The sequence below is a fragment of the Manis pentadactyla genome, chromosome 5, assembly GCF_030020395.1.
Source record: "Manis pentadactyla isolate mManPen7 chromosome 5, mManPen7.hap1, whole genome shotgun sequence".
NCBI lineage: Eukaryota > Metazoa > Chordata > Mammalia > Pholidota > Manidae > Manis > Manis pentadactyla.
This window is the reverse complement of record NC_080023.1, coordinates 173176092-173195211: the sequence shown is the minus strand read 5'-3', so window position 1 is coordinate 173195211 and position 19120 is coordinate 173176092. Positions and strand designations below refer to the sequence as shown.

The 19120-nt window shown below is 51.5% G+C and overlaps 1 protein-coding gene across 1 annotated transcript in view; it reads left to right on the top strand.

The window, feature by feature from the left end:
• Nucleotides 1–19120, top strand: part of BMP7 (bone morphogenetic protein 7) — an 84127-nt gene that overhangs the window by 24060 nt on the left and 40947 nt on the right. The window contains exon 2 of the mRNA XM_036901903.2: nt 9626–9818. Coding sequence (XP_036757798.1) covers nt 9626–9818 — 193 coding nt within the window. The remainder of the gene's footprint in view (nt 1–9625; nt 9819–19120) is intronic.

Sequence of the window (19120 nt, the reverse complement as noted above, 5' to 3'; positions counted from 1 at the left end):
ACCATTTGCAACAACATGGATGGAGCTAGAGGGTATTATGCTCAGTGAAATAAGCCAGGAGGAGAAAGACAAGTATCAAATGATTTCACTCATCTGTGGAGTATAAGAACAAAGCAAAAACTGAAGGAACAAAACAGCAGCAGAATCACAGAACCCAAGAATGGACTAACAGTTACCAAAGGGAAAGGGACTGGGGAGGATGGGTGGGAAGGGAGGGATAAGGGGGAAAAGGGGCATTACGATTAGCAAACATAATGTAAGGGAGGGGCACGGGGAAGGTAGTGTAACACGGAGAAGACAAGTAGTGACTCTATAGCATCTTTACTACACTGATGGACAGTGACTGTAATGGGGTATGTGGTGGGGACTTGATAATGGGGGGAATCTAGTAACCACACTGTTCCTCCTGTAACTGTATACTAATGATAAAAAAAAACAAAATAAAAAAATTAATCATACCAAAATAAAAATAAAAAAAAGAAAGTGAGTGGTAAATCAAATGTGGGCTATACAGACAATGGAATCTTACTCAGCCTTGAAAAAGGAAGGATATTCCACCACATGCTACAACATGAACTTTGAAGACATTGTGCTGGAATAAGCCAGACACAAAAGAACAAATACTGTATGATTCCACTTACATGAGAGACCTGAGTGGTCAAGTTTGTAGCCACAGAAAGTAGAATGATGGGACCAGAGGCTGGGAGGAGGGGTGAGGAACGGAGTTATTTAATGGGTATGGAGTTTCAGTTTTGCAAGATTAAAAGTTCTGGAGATTGGTTGCACAGCAGTGTGAATGTACTTAATGCTGCTTGAACCATACACTTAAAAATGGTGAAGATGGTCAATTTTATGTGTATTTACCACAATTAAAAATAAAATAAAATAAGTGACTGTTACCTAGCATAGGGGTTCGGCAGGTGACAGAGCTGCCCTCTAACTGGGCTTTTATCGACTTCTCTCCTATAACAGGACATGGAGGTCTCTCATATCATGCTGGGGTGGTCAAGGAATACTTGTCACATGGATACAGTGGGATTTGAGGAGGTACCAGTATGTTTTCTTGGCAGTGTGTATCATTTTAGACTTATGTTCCTTCTTTCTGGCGTTAGGACAGTCCTCCTCCTCTGAGAGCTGTGCAGCAAAGCGCATCGACGCTCATGCTATAAGAGAAACATGTTTCTGTAAGAGTAGTTGGGTACATCTGTGTCTGTTCTGTTTTCCAGAACTCCCAATTTATGGCATGCTTTTTCAAGCTCCTTAATCTCGCCATGTAAATCTTTGAATGAAGGAAGAGCCATTTCACATCCCTGAAGCTGTGGGGCCATAAACCGCCTTCCAACAGCAGCTGTGGTAACAGCTCCAGTGAATTCTGGCATGTGCCAGAACCTTCTGGATGAATTGTACCCCTGTAGGAAAGGAAGGAGTCTGGGTTTTAAGTTTCAGGGTTAAGTCAAGATGGGGGAGGTTCTGGGCCGTGGGATCTTAAGCAGTCAGCGTCCTTGGAAGCTCAGTTCTAGCTTCTGGCTGTACCTGTTGTAGGCTTTGGTTGGTTCTCTTGGTTCCCAGAGCCTCATCCTCATTGAAGGGGTTCATGGATGGGTCCCCAACTCCTAACTGGTGATTTTTGGACCTCCTTGGAGTGAGGAGCAAAGTTGTAATAATGCTGGACTGGCAGGTTTCACCTGAAAACTGTCTCTTTGCTCATAAAATATTTGGTCCCATCTCATAGGCTAGTGAGAGCTTTGGGGACAGTGAGAGAACCACATAGTCCAGAAGGTGAACAAGGCTTTTTCTGAAAACCACAAAGTTCTGGAAGGAGCTGCTGGGTGATCAGCTTGTTTACTGCTCGGTTATCGGCCCTCCCAGCCCTGGCCAGGAGCAGCCCGAGGAGGAAAGGAAGGCAGCTCTGTATGGGCCGACAGTCCCCCTTCTGCGACGCAACTGCCTCTCATCTGTGGCTGGGGTCTTGCTCTTTTCTGCATGGCTGTCCCCACGATGGCTACGCACTGAGGTCTCTGAGAAGCTGTGGGCCAAACCTGGGGATGGTCTCCCTCTCCTTTTCTCAGAATCTGGCTCCGTTGGCCATCTTATCTTGCCTGCCCTCTGGGCCTGCTCCTCCCCTGGACGCGGTCTCCTGGCGACTGTGTTCTCCGTCTGCCACGCAGACCCCAGTGTGGGTCCAAGGCTGTGCTTGTCGTTCTCATTGCATGTGCATGTTCTCCACAGAACTTTATCCATAAACCCAATTCAGCAGCCCCCGACAGGGACATTCTCCCGTACCCTCCGGCCTCTCTCCAGCCGTCCAGTCAAGTGATCTGCTTGGATTCCCCTCCCGCAGGTCACCTCTAGTCTGACACGTCTGCAGCTGGGTTTCCTTCTCTCCTCCTTCACCCCAGAGCTGTTCCTCCTATGCTCTTACCTGCCAATGGTGTTACTGCCTGCTAGGCATTCCAAGTAGCAATGGGCAACCCTTCTCTATTCCCCTTCTCTTTAAATGCCTGCTTTGATAATTGTTGACTTTTATCCATTCCCCTAGTGAGGTGCTTCTTGTCCATTCCATCTCCCCGAAAGTCTGGGCCAAGGACAGAAAATACAGTCGTTTTCTCAGATAGCCAGGATTGGTAGTGGCTGCCCGAGTGGTAGGTCAAAGCAAAGAGAGCTGTGATGGTTTAGTGATGCCTGTCTTAGGTGCAGGAAGGGAAAAGGGGGGCATGTGTGCTGGATATGCATCATCCTGGGACCAGACCCTCCTCTGAGCTCGCTGTCTCTGTTCTCACTCCCCTGTAACTTGACTTTCCATAGTACCACTGGTCCTCTACCTACAGTAGATTTGATCAAGGCACTGCCCAGCATAACAGATCAAACCTGTCATGGTTGATGGGATCCTGACTGACTTCTAGCATGGCATCCAAGAACTTTTCCAGTGAGGAACTATTGTGCCTTTTTCTTGTCATTTGAACAGACTTCTTACCACTTACCAACACTTTCTGTTGCTTGTCTCTCAGGCCTCAGTCATGCTGTTCCCTCTGTCTGCAGTGCCTTCCCTGTCCCCTGGGGCTGGTCAACCTCCCATTCTTTCTTAAGACTCTATTCAACACTTCTGGTGGAGAACTCCCACCTCCCTCATACCCAAACAGATGCTCTGGGGTTTACTAAAACAAACTAAAGTGAACTATCTCTTATCTCTTTAGGGGTTATGTATCATTTGGCCCCATAGCTTGCTCCCCACCCCCACCCCCCATTCTTGACAAGGGAAACAGATGCATATACTAAAGCAGAGCACCCTCATGCCCTCTGACCTGGCAGTCCTTCCTCAAAGCGTTTAACCAATAGAAATGTGTTTGAAAGGCACATACAGGAATGCCAATTGTAGCATAATTTGTAATAGACCCAAATTGTAAACTACCCAAGTGCCCATCAGAAAGTAAATTGTGGACTATTCTTGCAACATAATTCTGTACAGCAGTGGAAATGAAGAGCTACCACTGCGTGTAAGCACAAGGTGGGAGGCTGAGCGGGGAAGCAGACACAGAAGGTAGGCACCGAGCTGGCCAAGTGAGTCTGTGGTGTTGGTGTTAGGATGGCAGTCTTCTTTGGGGAGGGGTCTGTGGGGATGTCTTGGTGCAGAAAGGAGTGTGCTGTTTCCTGCCTGGGTGTGTTTTCGGTGAGAGAGCTCATTGAGCTTCACACACACTTATAATCTGTGTCCTTTAGGCAGGTAACGTTATCAATAAAATAGTCTATAAAGACCAGAAGGGAATTACACAAAGAGCCAAATTTTCGACCCAATAGACCTATGGAGCTCTATCAAGTGTCAGGGTGTGCTGAGCCTGAGCACTGGGAGCTCAGGATCAAGTCCGTTGTTGCCCCTCTTTCTGTGGAGCCTGATCAAGGGGTCATCTTGTATTTGGAAGTTGTCCAAGGCTAAAGAAAGCGGCTTTCACGGCACCTGGTTGCCTGGAGAGAACCACTGCGACCTGGCGTGCTTCCTGCCCATCCATTCCGGATGTGTGCTTAACTGGCTAGGATCATTTTGCTCTGAGCTGCCTTGATTGCAAATAGTAGGTTGCAAAGTGTCAGAATGCGAAACCTGACTCTAATTAGCTTAAAGGGGACTTGTTTGAAGGGCCTCCACATGACTCATCTTGGAAGAACTGAAACCCCAAACTTCAGGAGGGATGGGGACTGCCAGACCAGAGGTTCAAACCTGGAAGGCTTCCTTCCTACAGTACGATGCCCATTCTTCCTGGAATTTTCTTTTCTCATAGACCAGCTTCCTCTGCACAGAGTGCTGAGTTACATCCTTAGAGTTCAAGGCAGAGAAAACAAACAGGGGCTCTTCCCTGCCAGAGTTCAGTAAAAATAAAAGAAATCCTATGTTTGGCCCAGTTTGGGGCTTGTTCTCACCCATCCCTCAACTCTGGAGAAGGGGGACATGGGACAAGGTGATGGCATGACTGGGAGAGTGACTGTGAGGCTCTCTGAGAGAGAGATGGCATGGTTGTGGCACTTGCTGTGACATCTATGAGCTGTGCGTCAGGCACTTTGCTTGTCCCGGGGAGCTGTGCCCTTGCACAAAATAATCCACAAGGGAGCAGAGAAATGTGGTATCTTCTATATTTGTTTTCTCACACTTGTAAGAATTTACTGTATTCCTTATCTTTGTGTATAATAATGTATGCACACAAGAATGTATATATTGAGGATCCACACCCCTAATTTTAGGGTGTTAAACACAGTTCTGTAAAGCATGGTTCTGAATACCCTTGCTTAGGTACCCTTTAAATACATGCTGCCCTTTGCAAGGCTACACAGCAGATTGGATTTCGTAACCCCCTTGTTCAGAGGCGCTAAAACTGAGTGGGGGTATGCATGTACGTGTTGTGTAATGTAAATGGGAGGAGGAACCCCAGATGCTGAGAAGGGGTGTGGTGCTCCTGGTGGTGCTGGGGCACAGGCTTGACTGGCATATGGGGCAGAGTTCTTTGCTGACAAGTCAGAGGGTCATGAGAGGGGACATTCAGGTGGGCGGCCTCTTGTTCCCACCTGCCTCTGCCCTTTATTGACACCCTCCTTCCAGGGCCAGTTTTAGGGGCATTATTTCATGCTTTTGTAAAAGAGTGACACGAGAATACGCTTTGGGGACAGTCATGGGGCTGGTTGCTGTCAGGATGGTGTTTTCTGGAGTCCATTTTCTTTGGACTTATCTTTTGGTCTCAGGGATTTGGGCCCTTTTAATCTTTTGAAGATGAAAGTCCTTGTTAATGCCTGTGAGCTTTCCTAGCTGGTGGGGTGCTGGAATGTAAAGGGCGGTGGGGAAAAAACTGGATTCCTAGGCTCCAGGTTTCCTTAGGAAGCTTCTCTTTATGGACACAGAGAGATACCAACTCTGGAAATTTATTTTAAAACCAAACCTTGGGTAATCAACTATGGTAACATCAGAAGAAAGCGTAAGGGCGTTTTTTTTCTCGCTGAAAGTACATGCATGCTTCTATCTGCTTCAGTGGGGACAAACCTTCTTCATCTCTGAGATTGAAATGCAGAGATTCCATCCTGTGGCTTCCATATAAAATGGAGATCTTAGGAAGGTGAGATTTAGAATTTGGTTTGGACTTTGAAGTATTCAGTGCCCTTTTTTTTTTAATGACTGTTCTTCCTTTGACAGAATACAAAATTATTTTCAGAACACGTGATGATGTGGGTTTCAGGAAGAACAGAATGGCCGTGTGGTTCATACCTCTCACTGTCTTAAAATAATTAAGGAAGTTCATTCAGAAAGCCTTCCCAAAGAGCCTGCGCATGTTTGCAAGAAATTTACATGGACACTTCAGCCATATATCATTTTTTTTTTTTTTGCCATATATCATTTAAAAAAAAACAACTTAAACCCCTATCTAAACTTCCTTAACAGTCAAGATACGTTTTATCTTACTCATTACAAAAGTTACGTATGCCCCTGCTGCAGCAAACTTCTTATTTTTAAGTTATGTATCAGTTTTCCTTTTTCCCTGGGTGTGACTTCAGTAATTGTACCTGTGTGAATGTCATGCTTATTCAAACCTTATTATTTCATCTGTTGTAATTTTTTTGAATAAAGTTATCATCACTGAACTATGTAAATATCCACATGCACATATTGCTTCTTTCATAGTGATTGGCACTGTCTAGCTCATTGTTTTAGAGGCCTCGTAACGACGGCAGACACAAACTGCTCTCCATTTGTCAGGCACTGTTATTAAGTGCCGACTTCATGAAAAAGGACCATTACTGTTATTCCCAGTGGGAGGGGAGGCAGAAGTTAAATAACTTGGCCAAGACCACACTGGTGTACAGCTGAGATTCGAACTCAGAACACCTGGCTGCAGACAGTGCAGAGGTCAAGAGTGGGGGTTTTGAGGTTCCGCCACTTACTAAACTTGTGTGACCTTGGGTAAGTTACCTGACTTCCCTGAGCTGTAGTTGCCTCATCTATAAAATGGGTGTCAGTCCTGTCTCATTGGGTTCCATCAGATGGTGGCAAGGAGTGTTCAGTGGGGGACCCATCATAGGGCACACACTCAATAAATATGTTCTTAGCCGTCTTCATTGTAAACCGGGGATCCTGCACCCCCAGTCTTGGTTTTGGTTGATTGCTGTATTTGCTAGCAGGTGCAGTTCGGAGTTTTTTGTTGGGAGCCTCACTGCGTTCCAGGCATCGTGGTTGGGGTTCCTGCACGTGACGGCGTGGAGCAGCCTCTTTGCTGACATCGAAGCATTGCACCCTTCAAGGGCTCTTCATGACCTTCAGAGATTTGGCACCACTGTGGGAGGGGAATGGAAGATGGTTAGAAATGGAAACGGAGACTTTATCTGCCATTGGAGATCTTGCCTGGAACCCTCAGCAGTGGGGAGCGGGGAGTGGCCTGTGGAGTGCTCCCCTCCTATTCCACAGCTCCGTGTTAACCCCCCGTAAATGGGAATATCTCCGGGAACGCTTCAAGGAGTGGCCAGAGAGCTGGGGGAGACCTAGGAGTGCTTGTGGGCGGGAGCTGCAGGCAGGCGAGGTCTGTCAAGGCTGGACGGGCCAAGTGTTGAACGCTGCTACCTGGAGACAAGGTGATGACCTCAGTTATGAAATAGGCTTGGGTGACCTTGGACTGGGTGGGGGTTGCTGGGGGCACCCCTGTGTTCACTGGGGCCTCACAGGGTGCAGGGGCTGAGGCAGCACGCTGTGCAACACTGACTGTTTGCAGGGGGTCACTGCCTCACCACCCCTTCCCGGTTCCCCTGCAGAAAAGCCCTTAAGGAGGCCACCACATTGTCCCCGGGCTATGCCGTCACCTTCATAGGCAGGCCAGTCTTCTTCCATCACTCCTCCTGGCACACACTTACAAAGCTCCTTGGTACAGCACTCGGGGAGGGTCAGTGTTACTAAGCTGGACACAATTCCACGTGTAGCTCTGCTCGCCCTTTCTCACCAGAGGGCAGGAGCGGCACTGCGGCAGGAGCCCAGGTTGGAACCACCCAAAGGTGCGTGGGCTCTAGAAGGGACAAATGGATTGTGCTGTAATCAAACTGTGGAATTTTATATGCAGTGAGGATATGAATATCCACAGTGATACGAATGAATCTCACAAACACTGTCAAATCAAAGAAGCCAGGTACAAAGGAATATATATACTGTGTTATTCTCTGCTTACCATGTTCAAAACAAGCAAAACAAACCTACAGTTTGCAAAGCCGGGGGAGAAAAGGGGGATGCTGGTGACAGTCTGATCGTTGATCTGGGCAGAGGTTCGATGAGTGGGTTTGCTTTGTGACAGTTCGCTGGGCTGCACACACAAGGTGTGGGCACATGTTACAGACATGCTGTAATGCAGTGAAGAAGTCCTAACAGGCAAAGGAACTCTTGCTGAACTGTTAGCACAGCCATTGAGATGCCTGGTGACTGTCCGATTTCGGGGGGACCAGGTTTGAGTCCCAGCTCCTTGACCACGGGCATGCCTTCAACACCTCTTGCGTGTCAGGTGCATCCCCTACTGGCACGGCTTGTGGCACCTCCTAGAGTGACCTGGAGGGTAGATGAACTGGGACGATGACAGGACTGGCCTAGGGCATCTCCACGGTGAGCTGGGCTCTTTGCCATGCCCTTCACTCTCAAGGACTTCATCTGCCCCCTCTGCCCCGTAGGGAACAGCCTGCTGAGTGGATAATTCCTCAGCACCCCCTGCCCTTATGCCAATATTTTTTAGGACTGTTATTAAGGTTTAGAACAGATTTAAAAAAATTTTTTTAATGGAAACCTGTAAGCAGGACCTCTGGGCTACCAGTGCTGGGAACCGCCTGCCTTAAAGGCGTCACAGGCTGCATGCGTCTCTAACCCAGCCTGAGAGCCTTCGGGCTCATGTGTGTCCTCTCTTCTGGAGCCAGCCTGGTTGCATTATCAGTCCCTCTCTCTCTGCTCCCCATGCCCCCAGGCTGGAAGTGGGGGTGGGACTGTATCTCGCAGCATGTGCTGCAGGCCTGGCTGAGCTGGGCCATTCTGCCTCCTTCCTGCACTTGACTCCCGACTTCATCCCAGCTCCATTTTGGACCAGAGGATGCGTGATCCTTGAGAACAACAGGCCCATTCCCAGAAACACTGTTCCTAGGCTTACTCATTTTGGTATTCATCATCTCTGAGATGGGCATAATGTCTCAGTCTAGTACCACTGCCAGTATGAGGGAAAAAAGCTGAGACCTTTGCCTTGTTTTGTCCTGAAGTCATTTTCAAAAGTGTCCCCCACCCCCAGACTCTGCCATTCGCCTCTTTTTCAGCTCTTAATCTAACTGTGGTTGTAAACCCTGGCTGCTATGAGGAACATCTGGAGTACTTTAAAAAGTGCAGTATCAAAGGTACAGGTTCACTTGGTCCAGAGGAGGCAGGCAGGGCAGGGTGCTAGAGCTCACTGCGTGCCATTGTTCCCGCCTCCATCTTCGGTGACTTCACTGTGGTAGCCTGGAACCTGCTGGGTTGGAAATTGGCAAACACTGCAGACGGGGGCCCAGAGAGCCAGCTGTTAAACATAACCAGCTCTTGCCTGGGCCAGAGCATCAGCATTTTTCAAAGCTCCCATGGTGATTCTCACAGGTGGCTGGGGCTGAGCACAATGGGCCTAGGGCACCCTGCAAAAAGCGTAGTAAGGTTTATGTTTACAATTAACTATCCCTGCCAGAGGTTAAACTATTTATGTGGATTAGATCACTTACCTCAACAGTCCTTGAACGAGGATTATTACCCTAGTTTTTAGAGAAAGAAGTTGAGGTCCAGGTAAGTTACTTGGTATCTTGTCCAGGCCAACTAGTTAGTGGCCAAGTCTGGATTTGAACCCGGGCCTGATCTCCTGGAACCCGAGTCTGCCCAGCATCTCTGGGATGGCGAGGCCAGTGCCCCACTGTTTCTGCATTGCTTTCGTCGTTCAAGTGACCCTGGGTCTGCACCTGTGGCCTTCCAGGCCGGAGCAGGTCAGCCATGGCCAGGGGGTGCTGGCCGTGTGCCCGCCTCCATCTAGCTCAGTCAGGGTACTCGGGCTGTGGGCTGGGACAGTGACACCCAGTCACTAACGAGCTTTTGGTGCTGGGGTGTGTTTTCTTGCCTTTCCAGTGGAACACGACAGAGAGTTCTTCCACCCGCGCTACCACCATCGGGAGTTCCGGTTCGATCTCTCCAAGATCCCAGAAGGGGAAGCTGTGACCGCAGCCGAATTCCGGATCTACAAGGACTACATCCGGGAACGCTTCGATAATGAGACGTTCCGGATCAGCGTTTACCAGGTGCTGCAGGAGCACTTGGGCAGGTGGGTGCCCTGGCAGTGGCTGGGAGGGTGCTGGGCTCTCTCCAGCTGCAGAGGAAGAAGGGGGTGGCGGCCAGAGGACGGGGCCAGAGTGGGCCTGGGCGGGCGTGTGCAGCTGCTCCCACCATGGAGCACCGACCCCCTGCCCAGTCCTCGTCCTGAAGACCTTTTTAAAGAAGGCGTATGGTGTATGTCGCTATTTCTGCACACTGTCACTGTCAGCGAATTGAGGTATAGGGGACGTTCCGGTGACTCTGGAGTCGTGTGGCCCCATATAGGTGTTTCTGGGTGGCCTGGGTGTGCGTGTGTTTAGGGGCACAACAGAGAAGGGGACGAGGAGGAAGAAACTTTTAGTCGTGAAAGTGACCATTTGTAATAAAATGTTAGGGAATAAAAACCCTCAAGCCATAAATAAGCAGGCAGAGGACTCTCGCAGTTTATAGTCACAATGGCCCTCTGAAGGGCGACTCACCTGGGAAATGGGGAGAATTAAGACCTGGAAGCAAATGGTGTGGCACTTGCCCAAGACCACCCAGAGAGAAAGGGGCCAAATAGGACTTGCGCTCAGGCATGCAAAAAAAATATTTCTTTAAGAAATTTGATTTTGAATAGGTAAGATACATTCATGGTATAAAATTCAAAAGAAAGATGAGCAACTGTGGCAAAGTTGCTTACCTTAGGCAGCCATTGGTCTGAGCGAATCAGCAAATATATTTGTGTGTTTGTGTGTTGTCGGGAATGGTACATCATCATACACTCTGTCCTGCCCCTGACTTTTGCCACTTGGCAGTAAACCTTGATGGTCCTTCCATGTGGTTCCACAGGGAGAGTCCTTGTTCTTTTCACCCCCACTTCCCTTCCTCATGTGTGCAGGGCCATCAGTATTTAATCTGTTCCCTACACGTACATGGCAGGGTCTTAGGGTCTCCGTCTTCCCATGTAATAGATGGCAGCACCTAGCAGGAAGGGTATCTTCCATGACACCTTATTTCATGTGTGTGCATGTCTATCATTTAGATACAGTTCTAGAGAGAGAATGGTGGGGTCAGGTGCACACGTTGGTCACTGATAGATTTTGCTGAACCGCTCGCCTTGGTTGTGCCAGGGTGCCCTCCTGTGAGCAACGAGAGGCCTGCTGCCCCATGTGTCACCAGCACCATCTCTTATCAGACTGTTTTGATCTTTTCTCAGTCTGATGGGTGACAAATGGTATCTCAGTGTGACTTAAATTTGCATTTTAGAGCCCCCACATGCATGCATTGCCCTACAGACGGGGTGACAGATCCTTTCCAAGGGGTGGTGCCAGAAAGGAACGTGGGTGCGGCACAGGGGAGGTGGCAGATAGCCTTGACCTTACCTCCACATCTTACTGAGGCACTCGGGTGCCCCAGGTAACCCTGGCGGGCTTAACCTCAGGCCTAATTTACAAGAAAAAGCATCGAGTTCATTTCTAGGGTGTGACACGTATTTGCTTTGTTCTCTGACAGATCCCCCGGGGCTCTTGAGCAAGAACACATGTTTGACTTTTCTCATGAAGGCTGATTAATTGGGGGTGAGGCAGGTACCCAGAGGCTATTCATCAATAGCACTTGATGAGCCCACTTTAGCGAACCCCGAGCCCTGCTCATACCCCAGGCCTCCTGGCAGGCACCCCAGGCCGGCCTCAGAAAGCTCCATCAAGACATGTAACCCCAGGAATGCAGCTGCCCGAGTGTGTTTGGCTGAGCAGAACTGAAAGGGCTGGCTGGTGTCACCTGGATGACTCTTCCTCCAAGTTCTCCAGGCGCGACGCATATACCCTCCTTGGCCGGTGGTCGCTGCGGTGGCCTGGGATGCTGCTGAGGCCATCCCTCCTTCCTGTGAGCAGGAGCCTGCTTCAGGACTGCCAGTATCCTCAGGCGCTGCCCCCAGTGCGAGGGGAGGCCCCACCCACGGGTCCCGCACCTCCTGTGCACACCTGCTCTGCTCCATGCATTGGAAAGAGCACCAGAGACTCTGAGATGGGCAAGGGGGACGTGGTGGGCAGGGTGCCTCCTTCATGGAGGTCAGAGGCCACTGCATTTGGAGAGGCATGTGTGAGCCCAGCAATTCATTTATTCAGTCACTGCTGAGCACCCATGTGTCACCCACTGGCCTCAGACCTGGACTGTGGGGGCAAGTAAGCCCAGGTCACAAGGGTGGGATCTCGTTTAAAGTGTTGGCTGAGGAGTGTATAATTTCCCGGGGCTGTCTCCCCCGTTCCCCCGCCCGGAGTACCCAAGCTGGTGGCTTAGGACAACAGAAATGTCCTCTCATAGTTCTGGAGGCTCCAAGTCTGGAATCAAGGTGTCAGCGGGGCTGTGCTCCCTCAGAAACCTGCATGGAGGGTCCTGTGTGCCTCTTCCAGCTCCTGGTGGTGGCTGTTGATTGTCAGCGCTCCTGGCTTACAGCTGCGTCAGTCTACTCTCTCTGCCTCTGCAGCCCCATGGCGCTGTGTCTTCACACGGCGCTCCCTTGGTGTGCCTTTCTCTTCTTAGGAGGAAACCAGTCTTCTTGGGCTAGGGGCCCACCCTGTCCAGTATGACTTATCTTCCTTAACTGATTGCACCTGCAAAGACCCTAGTTCCAAATAAGGTTCCAATAAGGCCACATGCACAGGCCCAGCAGTAGGACTTGAGCCTATCTTTTTAGAGGATACTATTCAACCTATAATGGGGTGAAGAAGACGTGCAAGCAGGGGTCGTAGGAAGGACAGAAGGGAGGACAGTGATGCTGGGCAGGGTAAGCCACAGTTCTTGCCTAGATGAAACATGAGCGTCCGGCTTCCCCACCAGGCTGCCAGCAGCTGTTCATCTTTCTACCTGTGTCAACCTGCCAAGATCGTAGGCACGTGGTCCTGTCACAGTTTGAGGTGGCTGCCTCATCAACCCTGCCTTAGAGCCGTGGGCTGGATCTGGAGGCCCCAGGGGAGGGAGGAGACCTGAGTCACTGGCTAGAAGAAGGATGGGCGGGGATAGCTGTCCGAGGCTCCCTGGCGGGCTTGTCCTCAGTGAGTAGCTTGGTCACGGGAGATCTCTGGGGGTGCCTGACTCTGGGTTCCTGCCTCTGGGGACTTTGACTTCCTGAGATACGAAGTCCCTCATCAGCAAATGTGTGCAGGGTACTGGCTGCTGTCACCCCACCCAAGTCCCTGCCCTCTAGGAGCTCGTGTGCAAGCAGAGGGGGTAATGGTGGCAGTTGAAAGTGTGCCAAACTTGGGCCTGGGAGTGGAGTGAGGGGCACTGGTGGGGAGGAAGGGGGTACTGTCTTTAGAGTTCTAAATTCCCTTTCGGTACGTGTAAGAAGGAGGCAAGGCCCTCATGCTCTGGAAGTTTAAAGGTTAACATTTAAACAAAAAAAAATATTTACTTTTCTTCTGGGTGGCGTTTTGTTTTTTAATCCAGAAGCAAAACAGTCCTATTATATAATTCCAGAAGGGATCACCCAGCTAGTAAGACTGTGGATTCAAGTCCCAGCACCATGTACCAGTTTGGCCTTGGGAAGTCATAACTCCGCATAGCTTCAGTGTCCTTCACACAGTGGGACTGATAATCGCACCTGCCTCCCAGGGTCATGGCTAGGATGAAGGGGGTTGACGTACTTACTGAGAACATAGTAAGTGTTCAATAAATGTTCACTAATGAATGTCAGTTTCATCACCTTCACCAGCAGCACCACCCTCACTGTCTCCATAACCATCGCTATCGTCATCTCCATCATCCTCATTGCAGGGAATGCGGAGACCTCCTTAGGGGAATGGAGAGCTCCAGGTTTTGGCTGCAGCACTGCTTCTCCCCCTGTGCAAAATCGCTGGATTTTGTGCAGATGAAGGCCTAACCTTGTGTGCTGATGGAGCCCTTGTTTGCATTTCTCCAAGCTGGGGCCGTTTTTATAGAGCTGACTCTTCTGATCCCCAGTGGGACCCAGATCCTGCCCCCGCGCCCTGCTTTGTGGCCGGCCTGCTCCCTCTGCTCAGAGAGCCGCGGCCTCGCTGCCGCCAGCCACCCAGCTGTGCAGAGCTGGGACATCTGGCTCTCCGGCGAGCCTCTGCCTGAGCTCCAGGAAAGCCCTGGGGGTGCTGGGGATTAGGGGCTTTGGGTTGGCCTCAGCCTCTCTCCTCCTGTGGCAGCTGCTTTCCTCCCAGTCCTCTTGATCTCTCAGAATCCAGATTAAATTCCGACAATGAGCTGAGCTGGAGGCCTTCCATGGCCCTCAGGCCCTGCCTGTAGCACGGCCCAGACAGCTGGAGAGGTGTGCCGGGGCCACCCTTGGCAGGCTGTGGGGCGGGCGGGGGCTGAGAGGCAGGTCTGGAGGTGATGGCCTTGGCTGTCTGGCCTTCCTGTGAGGGGGGGGCACCAAGGGATGGGAGCCTTGCCCCCCTCTTCTGAACCCCGGGCCCAGGGCCAGAGCAGCTGGGGCCTGGCTTCCCAGAGCTGGACTTCCTTCTGTCCCCATTGGCTCAGACTCTGGTTCCAGCTGAAGGTGGAGGTGTTCGGGGCAGGGGCTGCACTACTTAACCGGTTTCATTTGTGGGAAATGGGCTGGGCGTTTTCCATCCTCATCCTTTTCCTTCCCTCCCCCACAGGCCCCAAAGCCTCCTCCCTCAGTGCTGCTCCGTCTGTGGGGGACCCTGGTGCTTGTGAGGCACCCCTAGGGGCCACCGGCCAGCCGGGGCAGCAGAACCCCCTCAAAGGGAATTAGTAGCTGCCAAGGTCAAGATGATGTTGGCAGCTGGACCAAATGCATCCCTCGGTCCATCTCAGGGACTTTGGCTACCAGGAGGGGGACTTCAGAATGGTCTCTGGGGCCGAGGCTGAATCGGCCACAGGCTGAGTCACTGAGGGAGAGGGAGCTGCCCCTGTGATGGGCTGGAGGGGGGCCAGGCGGCGGCTCGCTGGCTCCCCTCAGCCCGAGGCAGCCTTGGGGCAGTAGGAAGGCAGCCAGCACCAGGAGCCAGCGCCAGGCCCCGGGCTGCCCCCAGGTGGGGCTTCTGTCACCTGGGGCCATCCCCCTGGGCTCCCCGCCCTCCAGGAGAAGGGCTTTCCTCTTGAAGGAAGCGTCCTCAGAGGTACCCTGAGCTGGTCCGGCGGCATCCTTGTCCGTTAACTGCTCAGTTCAGTGACGTGGCTCCCAGGAGCCGGTGGAAATGCACAGGGAGCCGCTCTACTGGGGGCTGAGCTGCTGCATTTCTGACGAGCTCTGGGGGATACCCTCCTGGTTTCCATCCATGGAAACTGGCGAGCAGGTGGGTGGGTGCCGGGTGTAAAGGACATCTTACCGGGAGAGTGTCGTGGTCCTGACCCCCAGGGGCTCAAGGCGGCAGGTCACTGGACGCTTCTGCAGTCTTCCTGGTGTTAAAGGTTAGGGACTTGGTAGCAAGGTCTGACTTTTATCTGACTTCAGTCACCACGAGCATGTCTGGGCAGAGGGACACGGTCACACTCCAGAGCGCGTCCCCACCCTGTGCTCTTAGCTTCTCATTACTTGGTACTTACTGGATGTGACTCTGCAGGCACTTCAGCTTTGTTGTGTACCTTGGAAATGACCTTAGAAAGACTTACTATCCCCATTTTCCAGGTGTAGAGACTAACTCAGAGAGGGTAAGTATACTTACCTGAGGTCACACAGCTAGAAAGTGGCAGAGCTGGGACTTAAACTCAGGTCTTTGAGTCCAGCACTCACATTGCAACACGGGGGTTCTTGCTTGTCTGATTTCCTCACCTGGGGCTCCAGTGGAGTGATGGCGAGTCCCAGGCTGTGGTTCTCACCCTTGGTTGGGCATCAGCTTCCCTGGGGCAGCTTTTACAAATCCTGGTGCATTGGAATCTTGGGGATGGGCCTGGGCATTGGCCCCTTTTTAAAGCTTCCAGGTAAGTCCCTTTGGTGCTAGGGCTCTGAACAGGTGGCTGAAATCTCTTCTGTCTCATCTGTGAGCTGTCTTAGTATGTCCGACAGATGGAAGGAGAGAGATTTCTAGCACAGGTCCCCGTGTTCCCTGCTGCCTGGCCCCAAAGATGACTTTCTCCCATGGGACTGAGCCCGAGTGTGGTCCAGGCCCTGACTGACAGTCTCACTGGCACAGGGAAGGGGTTGGCTGAGGGTGGAGAGCCCTTTGGGCTCTGGAGGCCTCCGGAAGCTCCTGGAGCCTTCTTGCTGTTCCTGAAGGCCTACGTGCCTGGTTCCGCGTCTCCTGGCTTCCACCTCTCATGCCTCACCTCCGCCCCGGGGCAGGAGCTCAGGTTTTGAGCTGCTTTCCTGGGAGTTGCTGGTTCAGCTCCCCAGTAGCCCTTCTTCAGGGTAAGGAGGGAGCAGCTGGCCCCAGGGCACTGCCAAGGTGCTCTGGGAGGTCAGGGGAGAGCATGCCGGAAGGCAGCCTGGCCAAGGATGCAGGGCACTCTCCTTGCTGCCTTTCCCGTCTGCGAGCTCAGAGCTGCTTGAGCAGGAACAAAGGCCCCTTGACTCCTCCTGGTTCCCCTTGGGGTGCTCTCACTTGTGCAAAGGGATTGCTAGGAAAAGCCTGCACTTGGTGACCCCGCTGGGCAGGGACAGCATGCACTGTGTTCAGTCCAGTAGCGTTGGTCTGAGCAACTTGGCCTGCCCTGCTTAGCCTCCTGGGGCCGAATGGCCTGGGGGCTTCCTGTCCTGCAGGCTAAGGCCATCTGGTAGGCCTTAGTGGCTTTTTTGATCTTTGTGCCCCTCTTTCCCTAATTCATGCCACACCTGGCTTTGCAGGGAGAACAGAATGTGGATGGTGGTGGGGCATTAATGGCAACAGGTTCCATTTGTTGAGTGCTTGCAATGGGTCAGGTTGGAGCTTGGCTAGTTGCATGTATCCCCTTATTCCTCAGAACAACTCAAAAAGTCTCTGTTCCTATTTTGTGGATGAGGTACAGAGTGGTCAGTGACCCTCCCGAGGTCTCCCACTAGAGGGGGAATTGAGACCCAGGTAATAAGGACAATTTGGAGTGCTGGGTCCCACCCCCCAAATTCTGATGTAATGGGTCCCAGTATCACTGTAGCACTGATAATTTTTTAAAGCTCCTAAAGATCTGAGGACCTTGGATGAATCACTTCATCCTTTCAGTGGGGATGGAGACCCCCCATCCTGCTCCCCACCTAGGGGTGCGCTGGCCATGGACAGTGCTGGTGAGCGGTAGCGTAAGGTCCCTCAGGGCCAGCGGATGGGGGTCTAGACATCTTTCTGGGAGAGGACAGCACAGATGGTGACACCAAGGGCACCATTGAAGCACCCGCTCTTATCCACCTGCTCTGATCACTCTGCAGGGATCTAACGCTTGACTGTGAAGGTCAAGGCGAGCAGGTGGTTCCTCTGCAGACCCTTCTTGTGGGAAAGGGCTGCTCTGTTTACTCTGGACCAATCTGACTGAGCCTCCCAATTTCACAGTTTAATCTTTGCTGCCCCCACCACCACTTTCTGACAACACCTCTAAACTGGGAGAAAGGACGGCTGCCTTGGACAGCGGTCATGCGGCACAGCTGACTGTCCCAAGCGTTCACCGTGCAGCAGGCCCTTCTCATCACAGGCCATGAGGGAGGTGCCCCCACCCACCCCATTTTATAGACAAGAAAACTGAGGTGCGGCACCAGGTTAGGGACACCAGGTTTGTCTTCTCTTGGCTGGCAGATACACATTTTCCTTTCTCTTCACGGTAATCCTAGGAGTTGGATAATGGTGAAGAACTCATATTTTTTACACAAGGAAACTGAGGCAGAGAAGACAAAAGACCCACCCAGCTTGTCTCAGCAATGCCATGTGGCGAGGAGCTAAAGACCAGAGGCTTTGGAGATGCCTGGGTCTGCCCCTCGTCCCACCACTTGGAAGCTGCATGAACTTGGCTGGGTCATGGACCCTTGCTGAGCCTTAGTGAGGGTCTGGATGGGAACTGCAGTGACCATGATGGTCGCCCGGTGGCAGGGCAGGACAGATGCTCCACAAGAGTAGGAGTTTGCTCTGTTTTGTCCACTGTCATATAGACTTTGTACCTGGAGTGTGGCACATAGCTGATTTTCTGGACACTATGTATGCGTTCATGGACGGAAGAACCATGGGCCTTCTGCTAGGGCGTGGGCAGCCTGAATTGACAGCCCATGGCTGCTTCTCACATTGAGGCATTTCCCTTACCTAGCGCAGCGCCTGGCAGAGATGCGTGCAAGCAGATACCTGTAAGCTGAGTGAGTGCTGGCCAAGGAGCACTGGCCCCTGCCTCTCACTCTCCCAGCACCTCCAGCCTTGGGCTGGTCCGTCCCAGCAAAACTGCTGGGCTTTCTATTCCAGAACTGAAACCCGAGAACGTCTTGTTTGCAGTCTTTCTTCAGCATCTGAGCCCAATTTCCAAAAAGTGAAAATTGCCTGCAATTATAATACTTTTCGATCTTAGGGAAGTTTCCCTGTGATGATTATAATTAATATTACATAAAACTTCTTTGCCAATGGGTACCCAACGGTGGGTTGGTTCTTGTCTGCAACTAGGGGAAATGTCAGTGTGTGTGCCACGGCCCTGGGTCTCCTACACTGGGATGAATTTTGGGAGAACGGGCCTTTGTACTGGCGGGGCCGGCTGTATAACTCGATCTGGTGCTTTAATTCCAAAAAGTGCTTCATACTTGGACTTCTGCTTGCCTATAGGAGCCTGTTTTTCCAAATGTATTAACATCTGTGTTTCATATCAGGGCCTGTAATTGCTTTAGCCTTTCTGGCAGGAGACAAAGAGAATTAATACTTTTCAGTTTGGTCATGAGTGGTCATCTGTAGCTGGGAAGAAAAGTGCCTGCTCGCATGTGAACTCAGTGGGGAAGGGGAAGGGGAAGGCAGGCTCACCAGGAAGATAATGTTTTAAAGGAGCCAACCATTGCTAAGGAAGTCCTTGGTCATGTCAAGTTCGGGGCAGAAGTAGGCATCTGGCTACTCAACTGGTTCTTCAAACACTGGTCCTTCCTTTGTCTTCCCAGTCCTCGCCTCTGTCAGCACCATTTTCTTCTTTCTCCTCCACAATGCCCATGGCTTTCCATTTGCCACTCTTAAGAATGGAGGAAGGAAAGCTGGCATGTGGGCTGCACTCCCCCTCCCAGACCCAAGGCAGGCATTGCTAATGGATCGCAGCACTCCCTCCTGCTGAACCCGTGCTTGGCCTGAACCCTCAGCATTGCTCCTGCTGTAAGTGCTCCAACCACCGCTGCTTGAGCGAACTTGCCATTGAGTGAAGCGTACTGGCCACTGGTCTCAGGTCGGGCTGCTGGAAGCCCGACCTGAGACAAGGTTATGTATG